General features: G+C 39.8%; 1 protein-coding gene across 2 annotated transcripts in view; it reads right to left on the bottom strand.

Moving 5' to 3' along the window:
* Positions 1–361: 361 nt before the first annotated feature.
* AQP4 (aquaporin 4) overlaps positions 362–18,828 on the bottom strand; it is a 238,107-nt gene continuing 219,640 nt past the window's right edge. For both annotated transcript variants that reach the window (XM_078687384.1, XM_078687383.1), the window contains exons 3-5: positions 17,562–17,726; positions 6,978–7,058; positions 362–6,745 (exon numbers count right to left, since the gene is read on the bottom strand). In XM_078687384.1, the coding sequence (XP_078543510.1) occupies positions 6,485–6,745; positions 6,978–7,058; positions 17,562–17,726 (507 nt within the window). In that variant the 3' untranslated portion in view covers positions 362–6,484. The remainder of the gene's footprint in view (positions 6,746–6,977; positions 7,059–17,561; positions 17,727–18,828) is intronic.

Raw genomic sequence — 18,828 nt, 5'->3', positions numbered from 1 at the left:
TTTGAATCTCATTGACTGCTTAATGTATTCTTCGGATCTTCTAGAATCTAGCTTATTGGTGCAACTTTATTTAGCTTTAAAGGGTTGCCTGTTGTCAACCTGGCACAGGACGAAATTCTGAATGGTGACTGTTGCGATGCATTGTATTTATCAGTAAATGCAGCCAAAGAGGGCCAGCCTCATGTAATGACTTCCGAAGAATAGTCTCGAGGTCATGAACGTGCTATTCTTTTTTTCCGTTAGTCCTTTCAATGGCGGACGTACTGCTACAAACATACAAAATGTACTTTATTAATCTGCAAACGAGACTCCAACAGCACTTCACTAAACATGAGACCAGTAAACATGTTTTCGACAAAAGTAGTGAACAGTTCTCTTTTAATAAAACTTAATACAAATACATTATAGTGTGAGGAGCAACATTCTAAAGTACGGAAATGTTTATAACATTTAAAAACGAGCATAGCTAATAGAGTGTATATAAATTAAAGTGAACACTAGAAGATCATGCAACCACAGTGCTCGAAAATAACGGAAATAACACATTACTTCTGTACTCGGTTCTGAGTAGAGATCAGCACTCCTAACAAATAATTATATATCAATCACAAAGAAAATAATTGCTTTTTAAATGTTCTTATTTACAGTTATTGACTTACAAAGATAAATATTTCATAAACATGTTAAATGGCTGAATGTGCATTAAAGCAAAGCTAACAATTTAATAGATGGCAGATATAAAAAACATTTTTTAACCAGCTTTTCAGTTCTGATTCTGTGGGACAGGTACAGCAGACAAGTTATAACACCTGTTGTTATTTTCAATAAGCTACACACGTGAAATTATCATACAAAGGTATCATCAACACATGCATACAAATTGGGCTAATAGCAGGCTTGTCAGCTATACTCTCTCTTCTCTGAGCTGCCCCTATGCAATATGTTCTGTTACAAAAATATATTCTACAATAATTTTGCTACGAATTGAAAAAAGTCGCGGGACTGAATCATAAAGGTAAACTTACACTTTTGTGTAAGTTTACAATTGTTTGCTAATCACAAAGGTATTTTACTAGTAGTATATTTCCGACTGCGGATTCTCTGCACATAAAAAGATGGAACAGTCCTATATTTGTATGTGCGGATACACCACAGTCGTAACAATACTATTAGTGAAATACCACAGCAAATAGCAAACAATCATAAACTTACACAAAAGTATAAGTTTACCTTTCTGAATAAGTCCCAGAATGTTAACTGCTACCTTTAGAAAGTAACAATCGTACCAAACAATCACAGTTTTTGAATTCTGGAAGCGAGATATAGTTGTTTTAGGTGGCTTTATTCCTTCTGTGAAATCTGGAGTAGTGACAGACGAGGGCCGGAAGTGGTCGCGAGGGACGGGCAAGTTGTCGCGAGCAAAGGGGAATTTCAATTTTAAAAAATGTAAACGTACCTTTCCCGTGTCCCATGCCTTCACTGCTCAGTCAGCTCCTGCTTTCCTGCCTCAGCAGGAACAGGAAGGAGGCAGCCTCCCTCCCCTCCCCTAAGTCGATCACAACGCTGCAATGGCAGCATTGTGATTGGTTGGGATGCCAACCTCACAGGCATCTATGGGGAGGCCATTTTCTCCATGTAGGCAGCATGCAGCCTACATGGAGAAAAGGGAGAGTGCACATGACTGGTCGGCCAAGGGGGCCCACCAAACAGTCAAGGCCTGCAGTATTGGGCAAGCCATTCCTCCCCTGCCCTCGAGCAGAGTCCCAACCAAAACCCTTCTGCTTTCTTGCAGTGCGAGAAAAGAAACAACATTTTTTATTTTTAATACCCTTTTATGTCTCTGCTTCTCACACTGTGAGAAAGAAGTGGGGCGACGCACCTCTGTCCACATGGATGAGCAGCCCCTGTGTTCTAGAGCCTTGAATCACTGGAAGAAATTGGGAAATTGATGCAAAGATTAGCAGAAAAATAGTTTAAAAAAGAAGAATGAAAAAACAAAGAGAATGGGATACAGGGAACTGCGGCAAATGGGGATCACTGTGGAGAAAAGAGCTAGCACGAAGAAGAAAGATAGAAAATGGTACCTAGATTTCATCACATCAGGTGACAGGGTTGAATCTGTTTAGACATGACCCGACCTGTCCTTCTGAACAGTATGGATTAAATATTGTCATTTTTTAAATACAGGGCCTGATTTAGAGTTTGCTGCACAGGCACTCCATCACAAATGTGAAAGATATCCTGTCCTTTTTATTACAAGAGTGTTAGTTTTTAATAAACTTGTAATAAGGTTGATAGTATATCAGTCAAGTTTGCGACGGAGTAACAATCTGCCAAACTCAAAATCAGACCCTTAGTTCTTAATGTTTAAAGCAGCAATAGCCAATGATTTTTATCCTTCTGGGGCCCTAGCAATTTAATTTGCTTACTGATAATAAAGTAGAAACGAGAGGACTGTGTCCCCCCAAAATGAGGAACAGACAAAAATAATAACATTGGAGCAGGATGGTCGAGTCAAAGCACCATTAACGTGGAGGTTGATAGAGGTAGATTTGACCATGCCAAGGAAATGCCACTAAAACAAGAGAACTTTCAGTTTCTTTATGAGTGTAGGTAGGCAGGAGATTGCAAGCAGGGTAAGAGGATAGGAGTTCCAAAATCTGGTGTCATTGACAAAAAAAGACGAACGACTTGGGCATAGTTTGTTTTCAGTTGAAGGCTAGCAGCGCATGTAGTAGCGAGATGTAGTTTCAAAGGAGAGACTTCCCACCAAAAAATGTTCAGCCACATAGCACAAGGTTGTTTTGTGGATGTTACACTCTATCATAACGTAAGATCTACCTTCAATGATAAGCTGTTGGCGTGTTCAAAGCACTGGAGTAATATTGTCAAACTTGCTGCTTCCAGAGACAAATCGAGCAGCTGCATTCATCACTTTCCTGTGACGGGCAAGTTGGACTCTGGGAACTCATGTGAGAAGCGGGTTGCAGTAACAAACCTGAAGAAAAAGAGAGCTTGAACACAGGACTTCTGATCCTCCTGAGGAATACATTACCTGATAAGCCAAGGTGATCTGAGCTGAAGGGAGAACACCTGAACAAGGATTTGGTCTGGAGTTTGAGTCTGTTTTAAAAAATGACTTGGCATAGTGACAATATAGAAAATAAAATTACAAGAAATTCACTTAAATTCTTTAGAGAGGATGGACACTTTGTTAATAGAGGAAGTCTTGAGGTACAGCTGAGTGTCACCATTGTATTGGGGATAAAGGATACTCAACTTCTTAAGGATGGCCCTCAGAGGTTCCATGTAGAGACTGAACCTGATGGGTGAAAGGATGGAGCCTTGGGGGCATCTTGTTGACCCATAACCACAGTGGAATAAAATTCACTATTTTAATCACTTGGGGCCAATTAGACAAGTAGGAAGGGAGCCAATCAAGAACACCTCCCTCGACGGCCTTTCTGTCTGAGGATGCTGACCAAGAAACAACGATTTATTAATGGGTGCTCAGATGTAACATAGAACAATGAAGGAAGAACTGATGTAATGTTAGAAAAGGAGGCTAATGCATGCTATAAGGATAGCTCTCATTGAAATAAAAGGCTTTTGACATCACGAAAAAATGCAATTAAGAGCATAGTCAAAGTTATGAATAGATGGATAAGGATTGGAAACATATAGCCTAATTGAGATGCTATGTAAACAGTTTATAATACTGTAAATAACTAGGAATAGAAAAGTATTTTAAAAGATCCACGGAACTCTACACAAATGATCATTTATTATGGTGCATTATGTGTGTATTTCAAAATTGCACAATCGCATAATGTTCTTGGTGCGGAAGTCATCCAATCTATAAGTGAGAGAAAGAGGGATTACAGTTTGAATAACCAGGTCTTTAACTGTAATTTGGTATTGGATTAGGTGTAATTTCTGTATATGTGGTACTTGGTAGATGGTTGATAGTCAAATGTAATTCATGATACATTGTTGTCATATGCTGTATGCAAAACGTTTTGGATGAATACCACTAAACCTGGGAATAGCATACATGAAGTTTGATGGCTGTGCAGTATTATATCATTTTCAATTGGATTATATTGCTGAAGAAACTGTTGTTACATATTCCAATATGATTAACAACTCAATTAGCTTTGGTAAATATATTATCATATTTTTGTGTTATGTCTTTTGATCTTAGTTACTAACATGCGCATTCAGAGCTGATTTATTATTCCTTTTTGCTTTTAATATAATAAGCTAATTAGTGTTAGTGTTATTATCATCATCATCACATGCAACAGACAGGACATTGCGATAAGTCTTTGAACCCATATTTTATGCATGCAACCATGTTCTATAGTTCATCCACATACACTAATCAAAATAACTGCATGACCACATGAAGTTCACGACCCCAGAAGGATCAGACCATATGCGAATATAATTGCTCAAGCCAAATTCAGAAAGTTAAATTAAATATGTATTACAGTGCTTTCAAAAGGAAGTTACCATTGTTGCTTACACAGTTATGGCCTCCAACTCCGACACCCTTGCAGAAGAGCAGCCAGCAAACATAATACAATCAAAGTTACAGTGAAATAGTCATGAAGAAACAAGCACCGTTGAAATATGCATGCACATGCTGCTGAAAATCTCTACAAACCGACATCGCAACCAAACTTTGATTAGTTGACATGTGATAGTAACAAAACCTTCCATATATTACATCGAATAATTGGAGTTCTTGAGTTGCTGTGGGCAACAAAAAAACTTCTGGGAAAATGGAGGTTGCCAAATGCAACTCCATTTTCTAATGGGATGACTCACCAGGCAAACTGAAATATAACAGTGGTATTTGAGCTTGAACCTTACCCATTAACCTGCCTGCTCAAGCCTTAGCGTGCCATAAGAGTATAAGAATGTTGGGCTGCCACAGATAAATAGCTAATAGGAATAGTGTAAAACAGGAACTAAATTTGATTACTTGATGGTAGATCAATCAGATTGACTTAAACGGGAATCCTGCTGTGGTATCGAAGGTACAGGTTGTACCACTGGGGTGGGTGGGGAAGCTGAAAAAAACGATATCTTACAATGGTCCCTGGAGTTTTGGATGATCCAACCTCTATCTCCTCGTCATTTTACTGCCCCTGGATGAGTAGGAGGTTCCCCAAAAAATGGATTTGCCTGGTTATCCGCTACACCGTCCATGGACAGTAAAATAAATATTTTCCTTCATCTGAATCTTTACTCGTACACTTTTTTTATAGAAGTTGATAATATACACTGAAAACAGAAAACATTTTCTCAGACTAGAACTATGAGCACATCTTTCTGGTGACGATTATGGACAAGAACCTCTGATCATGAGTCAGAAATCTGTTAGTCACTAATGACCAATAACTGAAGGTCAACAGTGATTGAATATTGGATATATCTTGCAAAGCGCTACACGATGTTCTCCAGACCTTATTTGAAAACTGTTCCTGTGTTCCTCATGATATAAAATCCCTTTGTGTAGGGCTTAAAAGCATGCTTGAGGCTCAATCAAACACAATATCTGGGGAAGAGTGTGTGGTTCTGAGAACTGCTCTTTTTCCTGCAATAACAGAGTCAAGCATCTTGATCAATCAGTTCTTTTTAAGTTGGGGAATAATCTAAGCTTTTGTTTAGGCTTCCTAAAGCTAAATGTGGATGTTCATCTTTGCATATGTGTAACGTTTGCTCATGTCTTGAACGTACATTTATAAAAGCCTGCAGAGCATGCTGGATTGTGTGAAGGCTTTTTATTGCTTACACAGTTTTCTATTGCATGGTTAAGTGGATGCTTTTACCTATTCACACTTGGTATCGTCTACCTCTTCCTCTTCACAACTTATTTATATTGCCATGAGCCAAATTAGAGTACAAAGAATGTTTGATTTTAGAACATCTTTAAGATATACCTGCTGTTTAGATGGACTGGGTTTATAGCATGCCATTGTCCTAAACATTTAATGGCATCTTTGAGAAGAAGGTGATTTTGTTAATATCTCAAAGTATCTAGCTGCTAATTGTACCTTGCTTCGGAGCTAAATCTGAAAATAAGGGGTTTCAGTGAGGAGCTGGGTGATGTTTAGATTGTCATAAGATCTGTGTTTTTCATCTTTACATAGGATATAGCTTTTTAAAGGCTCACAATTAATTGCCTTTAATATACATTTGTTTGACTTTTACATGCACTTTAATGGGGCACTATTAAGAAATGTACAACAATTCAGAACAATAAAAGGCTGGGTTTCCCTTTATGCCTTATTATGACTACCTAATTCATCAAGAAATTTCAAGAGGGCACCAATCATTTTTAATCGTCACCTCTCTATCTACATTAGGTGCTCTGTCTAGATGATGGATTTCATACCAGGTCTGTCTCCCTAATGGAACTTAAGTCTACGTAGGCTTTGTGTGACCCTTTTCTGTTTTCAGTGTTTTCCTCTAGTCATACAGAAGACAGCACTTCATTTGGATCTTTTCCTTTTGTTTTTTCAGTGATGTGAATAAATCCAGGTTTCAGGATCAATCCGTCTGTTTCAACCTGCCCTCGGTTCTCTTCCACTTCATCGCATTTTCTCTTTGACTGTTGGCCTCCTTTGCTGAACACTTCCCTAAATCGTTGTTTAAGCTCATTATCAGGACAGTAGACGTATTCATAGAGACCTCCTGCAATGACAGCTCCAATGATTGGTCCTATCCAGTAAATCTGCAATGAGGCAAAATACAAAAAAAACATGTGGAAAAAAAGAATACTTGATGTATTCATCTTCAATGTTTAAAGAACATAATACTTGACTCTATAAGACTATATGTTGACTTACTTTACAAAACATATTCTATATTACAAAATAGGAACACTGAAATATATGAACTCAGTACAATCTAAATAGGTAACTTGGGTAAAGATAGTAGTAATAGTGAAATAGTGAAATAATTACCCAGTGGTTATCCCATTTTCCCTTAATGACAGCAGGCCCAAAAGATCTTGCTGGGTTCATACTGGCACCAGTGTAATTGATCTATGTAAAGAAATGTGGCATTGTATTATCAACTTATCATCAGTCCATTCTAGATCCACTTTCTACAGCAATCGTCAATACTTGACTTTTTATCTAAATGTACCTTCCATATACAGTAACCCATTGTATAATACATTATCTTCCAGCACTGTTTAAAACGTCATCCCAGGCAGTGATTGTCCAACAAATGCTATGGAATATATCACTGCAGTATATGGAGATAACTACAAAAGTGTCCTCTTCTGTGCTGGAGATCATGCAAAGTACTCGACATTATCTAGAAGGCAATGTTACCTATTTTGAGCATGCTTTCACACATCCTATGCCTTAAGAAGAGCATATAGCTACGAAACTATAGCAATAATGACAGTATTCCAAACTGTAAATTCACTATTTTTGGGAGGAATTGGACATTTTGTTTGCTTGTGATCCCTTCCTTCCATTACATCCATTCTGCTCCATTATAAAATCCATCAGCAGGGTCTACGTTGTGTCTAATAATTATAAATAAATGAAAAGAGTAAAAAGGACCAGTGCAAAGTGATTTTGTTGTTCACCAAAGAATTTCTTCCGAATGAGAATATGTTGCGAGTATTTGGTTTTAGAGGAAGACCACAAAACAGCATTATTGCCAAAGCATAATAAGAAATAATATTCATTATTTTCCATCCTAAGCAGTTCATGCTAATTGAGAATGTGTTAGGTTTAGTTAATTTCATTACTTTTATCATTACATGTACATTTATTGTTGATGGTTGAGGGATACCCTTCTCCTTATTATCTTATTGTTTTTTATTGTAATTTACTATTTCACAGAGTCTTTATGCTGAAACATCTGAATAACACACATCCCATGTACATTAATTTCATGATTATTTAAACAACGAAGAACCACGTAAAACTGCTCTTAGATATACAGGGAACAGTATTTATCCTCCGTCAATTTCATCAATCTTCGTTATTTCATCTTCCTTCTCCTATAAGGACTTTACAGCTTATGTAAAGCCAATTTGAAAATGCTTAAGGTCAACCATTCTAAGGAAAATGACCTTAAAACAACTATAGCTAGAGTTAGCCTTCTAATCACTTCAAGGACTGGGTTGTAGAGATTCTTTAAATGTGTATTTTTCGTTTCTAAGCCCCATTGGACTATGTTAGTGAACCTCTGTTGGGCAAAAGGAGTGTTCCCTTAATGCCAAAACATTGATCAAGTCACACCTCGACTGAAGAAATGATCTTCTGGCACAGAATATCTAAGCAATTTTCATGCTGACTCAGATCTTTCCTTCTTGGCAAGAGTCCTTGAGAGTTGTTTTAAAATGCAGCTTACACATCACATTTTGGTTAACAATCTTCCTGATGGGTTTCGGTCATTTGTCAGACATGACTGCAGCACAAAAACTGTCGTGCTCCAGGTAGTAGATGAGCACTCTACTTTCATTACTCCGGCAACTTCTGTCCCCTTGCTCTTTTTGTTCTTTCAGCAGCATTTGATACAGTGAACTTATCTCTGCTCACTAGGTTACAAAAATAATGTGATCTTTTAAAACCCTTTATTGTCATGTGTTATACACCTTGCCACTTAATATGTAGTCATTTAAAAAATGAGTTTCTCCTCATCTTGTCCTCTCAATAAACCTTACCATCCAATTTCTCTTTACTCCTGTAGTGTTATGGACTGTAAACCTGCGATCACTGAGAGTGCTAAATCTTTACACTACACCCTAGATAACAGACTTAGGGCCAAATTAAGAGTTTGGTGGATGGGTAGTCTGTCACAAATGTCATATATTTCATGTTCACCTTATTACAAGTGTCATAGGATATAATATACTTTTAATAACACAGTCATATTTATGATGCAGTAACCTGTCCACCAAACTCTTAATTTAGCCCTTAATATGCAACTACAAATCAACGTAATGGCCAAACGCATGTACTTTTCTAAGACTTCTTACGCAGATTCATCAGCTCATTTCCGAAGAGAACTTTAACACTCTAGTTCAATCTCCTGTGATAGCAAGTATATACTTTGGTAACTCTCTTCTGCAAATTTCATCTTTCCCTCTGACAATAGTATTAAAGGCAGCAGCTCACTTCCTAATGGGATTTAAAAACAAAACTTATGGGGGCGTGGCTTGGCGCCCGCGAGTGATGGCGGTGCTCGAGTGAGGCTCCGTCGCGGCTCCGAGACACAAGCTGGTTCCTGTGTGCACACTCCTGTGAAGGACAGCTGCCTAGGCGTCGGAACATGTCCTGACTGTGTTTGATATCCCTGGAAGCCTTCACACGCCTCTGCGACGTTGTTCTCGGCACTTGTAAGTTATGTGAAGAATCTCCCGGTAGCGGCCGCCATCTTACGATCTCTGCGCAATGCGCACTATTTTGCAGTCACTGGACTACCGGCTATACATTTCAAGCACACGATACCAGTGCATCCAGTTGGGCTTATAGACCTTCCTAATGCCTGTATACTTCCTCTTCAGCTGAAGTTAAGCGCTGTGTGACCCTTTTTTTTCGCCGCATCCGTCATTTTGTGAAGCGTAAGGCTCATATCTCCTCATGAAGTCCCGTCTTCCCTCATAATTACAAGGGAGTTGTTTACCATGCCTTAACTTTTGTCAACGCTTCATAGTGTTTACTCTCTACCTTCACCTGCAAGTTGAGGATTACTTTACTGCATCTCGTTTTGTTGTTATTCACTGCCAAGGCTCCTCAATACTATTCATTGCTGGCTTCCGTTATGTGTCTGACTGGGGCATTTCCTACTTACCTGCTCAAGGCTGCCAGCATTGTGATTGCTACCTTGCTGCCTATTCCTTCAAGTGTTCTCACCAGGTAAACTGTGCCTCGTTTTCATGCCAGTGGATAGTTTCTGCTCTTCTACAGTTATCACGCTGCTGTACACACTTGAGTCCCGTGGTGATGACTCTATCTTATCATTGATGCATTTAACTACCTTTGCACCCCTGTTTTGCTCTCTCTCTTCGTAACTTCGTTTGTATATCCTGTGCCTTCTATTACGTCAGATATTCTACGGCTTTGTTACATGGGCAGACTTAAATCAATGTCGCGCTTGCCTAGCACGACTAAACCTCATATTGTGAAGAATTCTAAAGTCTTCTCAGCCTTCTCACAACTGGAAGATTCTCTTAACTCTTCTGGCTCAGACACAACAATGGATCCTCCCAGGCCTTCACAAGATAATTCTAAAACTACTGTGAAGAGACTAAAGACAACTCCCCCTTCGCCTCCAAAGCAAAATGTACAGGTGTCTATGGAGTTATTGCTGGATGAAATACGATCCTTGCGCCCTTTTATGGAAGAGACTAACGTTAAGCTCCAGGTCCTTACAGATAATTGGTCGCAAATGGAAACAAGGGTGACTGCAGTTGAAAAATCCGTTCAATCTTTTCAAGAAACATCCTCCACTGTATCCCACTTGAACTCCCAAGTCTCAGATCTTCAACGGCAGGTGGAGCAGTTGGAAAACAGGAATAGACGTAATAACCTCCGTATTTATGGTTTAGCTGAAGGACTCGAGGGGTCCGACTCAATTGCCTTCTTTCAGTCGTTCTTGCCTAAGCTCCTGCGTTTACCACAGGACAAATCCCTCAACATTCAACGTGCTCATCGATTGGGTCGACCGCCTTCCTCTACATCTCCTTCACAATGGCCTAGGGGGTCATCCTCTATTTTCTAGAATACACTGATCTTCTAATGGTACTGGCGGCTGCCAAATCTTCCTCGAATTTGACATGGTCTGGATCATCCCTGTTCTTCGCACAGGACTATGCTAAAGCTACTGCTAATCGTCGCAAGGTTTTTCTGAGTTTGAGAGAAGACCTCCGTGCGATGGGAGCACGATACGGCCTCTATCATCCATGTTTGTTCAAAGTTACCTATAATAATAAGACTACAACATATGAAGATCCAGTACGTTTACAAAGTTTCATCAACGCGCACAAAACGTCTGCCATGGATTCCTCTGGACCTTCATCCTCTGCTCCTGGTTGATTAGTGGTCTTGTGATTTTCTTATTGCTGTTGCATTTTGCTTTCTTATTCCTTTTCAGAGACTTCTTTCGCCTTACAGTTGACCTTGATTGTCTTTGATTTTTATGAGGCCCACCTTGTTGGTTCTTCGTTATATTTGCATGGTGGTTGTCATTCGTTGTTAGTTATGTTCTCAACTTAACTTCTTGTCATGCCTTAATCCTTTATTCTCCTTTTTGTCCTCACAGGATTTTTTCTATGTTTGATGATGTCTCCCGGTCCCCGCTTCGTTGTCCTTGGATGTACCACTTCACTCATGTGGCTCCCTCCCTCCTCCACCCTCTTTCGTACTTCTCCTTTGTAGGTATGTTCTTTTTTTGTTCCCTCCTTCGTTTCCCGTATTCATCTTTTGTTCTCTCCTCTTGTTTTCTTCCTTTTCCCTTTCCTTTTCCTTTGCTTTTGCTCCTAAGTTTATGTCCTGTCCTCCATCCTCTTTTCAGACCTCCTTGCTTATGTAAGATTTGCAATCCATGTTCTTCAGGTTACATATGTCTTTCCATTTTACCCTTTTTTCTTACTCTATGTCTGAATTTCTCTCTGGCTTCTTTACATTCTATTTTCCATGCTCACGCTCACGTTTTCGTCTATTTTCTTCTTCTTCTCTATCTCAGCGCATCTATACTGCTTTTCATTCTCTTTCTGTTTCTTTCTTTCTATTCATGGGTTTTTCATTTACTTTTGATATATTGCATATTTTTTGAAGTTTTATTATTGCTATGTCATCGAATATATTGTCGTGGAATGTGAAGGGTGTTAATTCTCCGATTAAGCGTCAACGGATTTTGTCACATCTAGCCAAACTGAATGTTGATCTCGCTTTCCTTCAGGAAACTCATCTCTCTGATGCAGAGTCTGTTAAGCTTAAACATGGATGGGTGGGTGAAGTCTTTTACTCACAGGAATGGTGTGGCAGTCCTTTGTCGTAAATCACTCCCCTTCCAAATTCTTGCCCAAGAATCGGATAATATGGGTCGATGGGTCCATGTTAGACTATCACTTAGAGGTGTTCCAATCTCTCTCCTTAATGTCTATGACCCAACCACCGGTGAACCTCTCTTCTGGGCTGAATTTTCTTCACTTCTCATCAAATTTATGGACCACAATTTTATCCTGGCTGGGGATTGTAATCAACCTCTCGATCTCTTTATTGATAGGAAATCCATGGCCCCTTATGTTCCCAACAAACCACACAAATTGTTCAGCCAGGCCATTTCCCAACATAAGTTGGTAGATTCCTGGCGTCTTTGTAACCCGAGATTACGAGAGTATACTTTTTACTCTCCGTGCCATCGCTCCCAGTCGAGACTTGACTATGTTTTTGTATCCCATAATCTGGCTCAATCGCTTTTGCATTCTGAGATTGGCCCGATTTTGCTTCCCGATCATGCTCCTGTTCTCACTAGCGTTGATGTTTTTCCTAAGGTTGATGGTCCAAAGAGATGGCGCTATAACAACTCTCTCCTCTCTGACCCCAAGTTCACTGCCACCTTCACTTCCTTTTTTGATGAATTCTTTTTGATTAATGATACCCCTAGTATTCCGAAACACACTATTTGGGATGCCTTCAAGGCAACAGCACGTGATTTTATTATTGGTTACGTTGCGAACAAACGCAAAGCTGCTCGTCATTTCACTAACCTTCTCCTTTCAGATATTAAGAGATTGGAACACGCCTATTTCACCTCTCACTCTGCTGATAGTCTGACGGCCCTTGTTGCAGCAAAAATGAAATTTAATGAGAAATCCACGGAGGATGCTTCTTTGTATTTGCTGAAATCTACTGCTAAATTTTATGGGGTTAGAAACAAGGCAGGAAAGCTCCTAGCTAACTATCTAAAGATTAAAAGTAATAAGTTAAACATTGAATCTATTTATGATTCTGGTGACACCTTGAAACACAAAGATGCTGATATCCTCACCGAGTTTTCACGATTTTATGAGACCTTATACACTTCTGAAACCCAATCCTCTCCCAGCTCCCTCGCTCATTTCTTCTCTACTATTCAAAAGCCACCCAATTTCCCTCTCGACCTTTCCTCTTTAGAATCTGACATTACACAATTGGAACTGCTCACTGCATTGCAGAACCTCAAACTTAATAAGGCTCCTGGTCCTGACGGTTTCACCGTTGAATTTTACCCCCACTTTTCTAAGTTGTTGATTCCAAAATTACACTCTCTCCTTCACGTCTTTTGTGCTCAAGGTGCCTCCTCGGGGACCTTTTTGGATGCTCACATTTGTTTAATACCAAAACCTGGGAAGGACGCAAAATATTGCAAAAACTACAGGCCCATATCCTTAGTTAATATTGACTACAAGCTATTTGCTAAGACATTGGCGATCCGTTTAGATCACTTACTTCCTGACCTCCTTGGAGAAGAGCAATCTGGGTTTGTTAAAGGCCGTTATATTACGGACAACACTAGACTCTTATTTAACATCCTGTCAAAGTCGTCCCATTTTTAACATTCACTTGCAGCGATTGCCTTAGATGCCGAGAAGGCGTTTGATAGGGTTGAGTGGCGTTACATCTTTCACACTCTTGGGTGGTTTGGTTTCGGCCCTAAATTTATTTCCCTAGTCTCTCTATTATATTCCCACCCAAGAGCTGCAGTTTTTGCAAATGGTCAAATTTCCTCTTATTTTGACCTAGGTAGAGGCGTGCGTCAAGGCTGTCCTCTTTCCCCTTTCCTTTTCAATCTTGCCCTAGAACCCTTTTTGTCCAAACTCCGTCAAAATCCTGCTAATCATGGTTTCCGAGTTGCAGATTCCCATATTAAACTCGCTGCATATGCAGACGACATTTTACTTTTTATTTCCAACCCTGCAGAATCTATTCCTGATTTCCTAGATGAGGTTCGGAATTATTCTTCTATTTCTGGATATAAGCTCAATCACGATAAATGCGAGATCCTTCCTTTAACCAAATTCACTTTTAAACAAGACTTTACTGCTTCACATTTCACGTGGAGTCCTTCTCATATTAAATATTTGGGATTGTATGTCACCCCCTCCATTCCAGACACTGTGTCCTTATGTATGACCAAATGCACACAAAAGATTGGGGACCTTACTGCTAGATGGCATCCGTTATACCTATCCTGGTGGGGTCGTCTTGACACTATTAAAATGATCTCTCCCATAATCCTATACACGTTGTCAAACATCCCTGTTTCCATCCCAGCAAAATTTTTCAAAAAAATCAATTCAACTCTGTCCTCCTTTTTTGTGGAACTCTAAGAAGCCCAGAATGTCCCTTGCTAGACTTATTTGTCCCACCTCTGAGGGTGGAGTTAATTTTCCTGACTTCCCTGCCTATCAGAAGGCCTTTTTATTACTCCAAGCTTCACTCTGGCTGCAAGATCCCACCTCCACTTGTCCTTTGTGGACTAAAGTTGAGCACACCCTCCTCTCCCCGTTTTCTTTTGCAGAATATCTTGCTTTCTCCCGTAAACCTTCTTCGATTCCCACTCCTATCCACAAATATACCCTTAAGCTCCTATTGTCTGCTGCTCCTTCTCCTCCCACGACTATCGCTGATTTCCTCTCCTCCACCATCTGGCATAACAAATACCTCTTAATTGGTCACAAGCCCTTCTACTGGAAACCTTGGAGAGCTCGAGGTTTGATTTGGATTTCACAGCTCTTCTCCGGTTCCACCTTTCTACCCTTTCCTACTCTCCGCTCTTCCTTTGGCTTGCCCTTGTCTTTTGCTCCCAAATATCTCCTGCTTAAAACTGCAATCCTGGAGGTTTACACGCGACTGTCACGTTTGTCCCCTCCCCCTGTTTCTCATGACCCTGCTCTTCAACTTCATTCTCTCTTGCGCACCATTCCCAAAGCATCCTCCATCTATAAATACCTTCACACATGTGAGTTCACCAGGCCTAAATCCAAGGTCGAAAATCAATGGGAAATCGACCTCGCTACAGACTGGCCGATATCCTTATGGGATAAGGTGTGGATAAAAATCCGTAAAACTTCTAGAGCGGCTTCTCTGACACAATCCTTGTTTTTCATATATAACAGATTACTTCATACTCCTTACAAACTTCACAAACAATTCTCTGCTACCCCAGACACATGCTGGTCTTGCTCCTCCCCTAATGCTACCTTATTTCATATGTTATTTCTCTGTAAACATGTGCACGATTTTTGGTTACAAGTTTGGGCTCAAATTAATGTTATTTTTCACACATGTATTCCTTTTTCTCACACTCATCTTTTTCTGGGTAGTTTATCCTCTTGCTGGGAAGAAGTAGATATGTATGTTCGCATTGTGGATTTGTTATTGGCTGTTGCCTTTCAGCAGATCACTGTCAATTGGAAAAATTCGTCCAATATTTCTTTTAAAGCATGGTGGTACAATGTTTGTCATAACCATAGACTTGATAATGCCTTAGTTTTCCCTATACAATTAGCAGCTAAACGTGCAGACTTATGGCTCCCTATCACGATATACTTAGATAATTGCGCTGCCCACTTTTCCCGTCCAGAAATTCCGGCCCGGAGGCGGAGCTTCCGGCTTGGGGGCAGAGCTTGCGGCCCGGAGGCGGAGCTTCCGGCCCGGAGTCGGAGCTTGCGGCCCAGAGGTGGAGATTTCAGCATAGCTAAAATCCCCACCTCCGAGCCGGAAGCTCCGCCTCCAAGCCGGAAGCTCCGCCTCTGGGCTGCAAGCTCCGCCCCCACATCGGAAGCTCCTCCCCCGGGCTGGAATTTCCGGCCCGAGTTCGGACTTAGAGTTAGTAGTCTTAAATCTATTCTGTCAATACCGAAAGTAGTAAGTTTATTCTCTGAATCCCGAAAGTAGTTAATTCACTCTGTGAATCCCGAAAGTAGTAAGTGCATTCTGTAAATACCAAATAGTAGTAAGTTTAGATTTAGTCTTAAGTTCATTCTGTGAATCGGGCCCAGTGTTCTACACACCTTCACTCATCCGTATCCAGTGTCTAAACTAATAGTATTAAGAGGGCTAAATACATATAAAGTTCTGTAGCTCTTTATTTATTTTGATTTATGTTACATTGTTCCTTGTAGTCATCAGCACCCCAAACAGTGTAATTGTAGACCCCAAATTAGACAGATATATAACTGAATTGCTTAGGTTTTAAAAATAAATAAATAAATGTGTCTATATAAATTGCTTTTGATGAGAAAAATACATGAAATATTTTCATCTATGTAGTCTTTCTGATTACACCTAAATAACAGAGTCAGGCATTGTCATTTTCTGCCTTGGCTAAATCACTGAATCACTAGCTCACTTCACCACCTCAGTTCAGACCTCAGTTCAGACCCAACTATATGCAAATCACTCTTGGCCCTGTGCCTCATGGGAACTGTTCAGCCCGAACAGCTAAAGAATGATGATGGATTCAACCCAGATCTTTGACTGGGGGTGAGTATCTTAAAAGTTTCAGTGGTCCGTCCATCATCTCCTTGTGTTTGCTTTGTTCGCCTTAAGTTGGCAGGGTATGCCCAGACTTGGGTCACTTGCTCACTTTGCCACTGGATTCAAGCTAGTCTCGCTGATGAGGGCTGTTAGCACGAAACTGGTCCCAGGATGCTTGTTTCCGGTTCAGGGAAGACCTGGCTTGGCAGTTCGGGCTGGACTGTTCCCATGAGGCACAGGGTCAAGACTGATTTGCATATAACTGGGTCTGAACTGAGGTGGAAAAGTGAGCTAATGAATGATGATGGATTCAACCCAGATCTGTGACTGGGGGTGAGTGTCTGAAAAGTTTCAGTGCTCCGTCCATCATCTTCTTGTGTTTGCTTGTAAATAAGTCCCATTGAATATTAGGCAATATGGGTAAAAAGTACAGTGCAGGCTTCCATTGTTGAAATCTCTTTTAAAACCTTTGAGTTAGTGGCGCAAAGTACTTGCAGAAGAAGACAAAGTACTCAAGGGATTGCACAGTAGAAAAATGTTGCCCCAGGAGAAAACAAAGTAAAGATCTTATAGTCCCTAAACAAAACTTGGATGATAGTGACCTTTCTCAGTGCCTCACAGCCTAGCTCAAATATTGCTCAAGATTAGGTGAAGTTTGTATAATTAAATAGTCCCACAGGAGAGATTTTCTCAGCTGCTCTTGCTCCCTAGAAGCCCAGCTCTGGATCATACAAAGATGCCCAACCTTTAAAAATCTACTTTGGTAAGGGAGGATGAGGATGAAAACTTATCCTCCAAACCAATTACTTTAGCCATAGAACTCACATATCTCAGCCTTGGACCCTTGTCACCAATTAAATATTTTCCCCTGTGTGGTCTTTCTGATTCTACTTACGGAATAGAGTCAAACAATGTCTTTTTCTGCCTTTGCTAACTTACTGAATACGCATATTTTAAAATAACAATCAAGAGCTGTGGTTCATATTCTCATCTACAGGCAGTCAAGATCACATGGAGGTGAATTTGTCACTGGAACATAAAACAATCTGTACTTACAGCAAATAAATGACCAATGGCCACAGAAAATCCAATTGATAAGGCTACTGATCCAGTGAGATCCATTCGCTTAGAGTCACAACTGGCAAAGATAGTAAAGACTAATTGAAATGTAATGATCAATTCAATGAGCAGGCCATGTCCAGGTGACAAGCGTCCTTCAATCTAAAAAAGAAACAGAAAAACATAATTTATTTCAATGGTTAATAACCAGCACTTAGTAATCAGACAAAGACGCTTTGATCTGAGACATAATTAATCCATTTTATTGTGCTGTGGAGCATTAAACAGAAAACAATATGTACTTTGTAGGACTTTAGGTCTATTATTATGTAAAAAAGGACAAACAATATAAGCATTCAAAACATTTTGACTTAAGGGGGGATTTCCTAATTCAAAGGGCATTTTGAAATTCATAAAGTAGTACTCCAGGAGTACTGTTTTGTATACATTTACACAAATAAGCCAAAATATATCTAAAATGGGAATACATTAGGAATAGTGTGAGAATAATATTATGCAATTAGTACAAATAGAAAGGTTTGTGTCCTCATTGCACTTTTACTTATAGGGAGATGGACATTTCAGGGCAGCTTCACAAAGGCATGTACGACTAAATAAAAGCGTACTGCTCTTATACTACTATAATCATAAATGATTTTGTGAATTGGCCCCATAATGTTCACAGATATTGCAACCAAGTTTACCATAGAAAAATTTCCCAAACCCTAAGTACAACTTCTGAATTCCTCCTTAAAATCATAGCCTCATCTTTCAAGCAGGGTAGGGAACAAAGCAACTTGTAACAAACTCATTTCCAATCAATAAACATAGAAGAAAAAAAACTGTCTTTTCAATAAGAAAATTAAATAATTATTATAAAATTAAGTTATTCAAACTACATCTCAGAATGGAGTCGCTAAGGGGCTTAAAGTTCCATTTTAAAGACCTGGGTTAGTACTGAGTTTTGGAACGGCAATGCAAGCAGTCTCTCTGAACTACAGTCGGGATGTCTCAGAAATGGGGAGAGGTTGAGGTGATATGGAGGGATCAGTATGAGTGCCCTAAATGAAGTTATCCCATGTCACATTTGTAACAGAGTGGGGAATTGGAAGTAGGAAAGTCATTGCAACCCAGACCAAATTATGACAGAATATCAAGGTGTGAGGCCAGCACCACAGAGAACTTCCCCCAATACCATGACCTCCTATGCCACCCCGAACATGCCTAAATCTCGGTTATTGCCAAATACCTTAAACCCAGCTCA

Source organism: Lissotriton helveticus, chromosome 4_1, assembly GCF_964261635.1.
Source record: "Lissotriton helveticus chromosome 4_1, aLisHel1.1, whole genome shotgun sequence".
Taxonomy (NCBI): Eukaryota; Metazoa; Chordata; class Amphibia; order Caudata; family Salamandridae; genus Lissotriton; species Lissotriton helveticus.
This window is presented reverse-complemented; position numbering and strand designations above follow the sequence as displayed.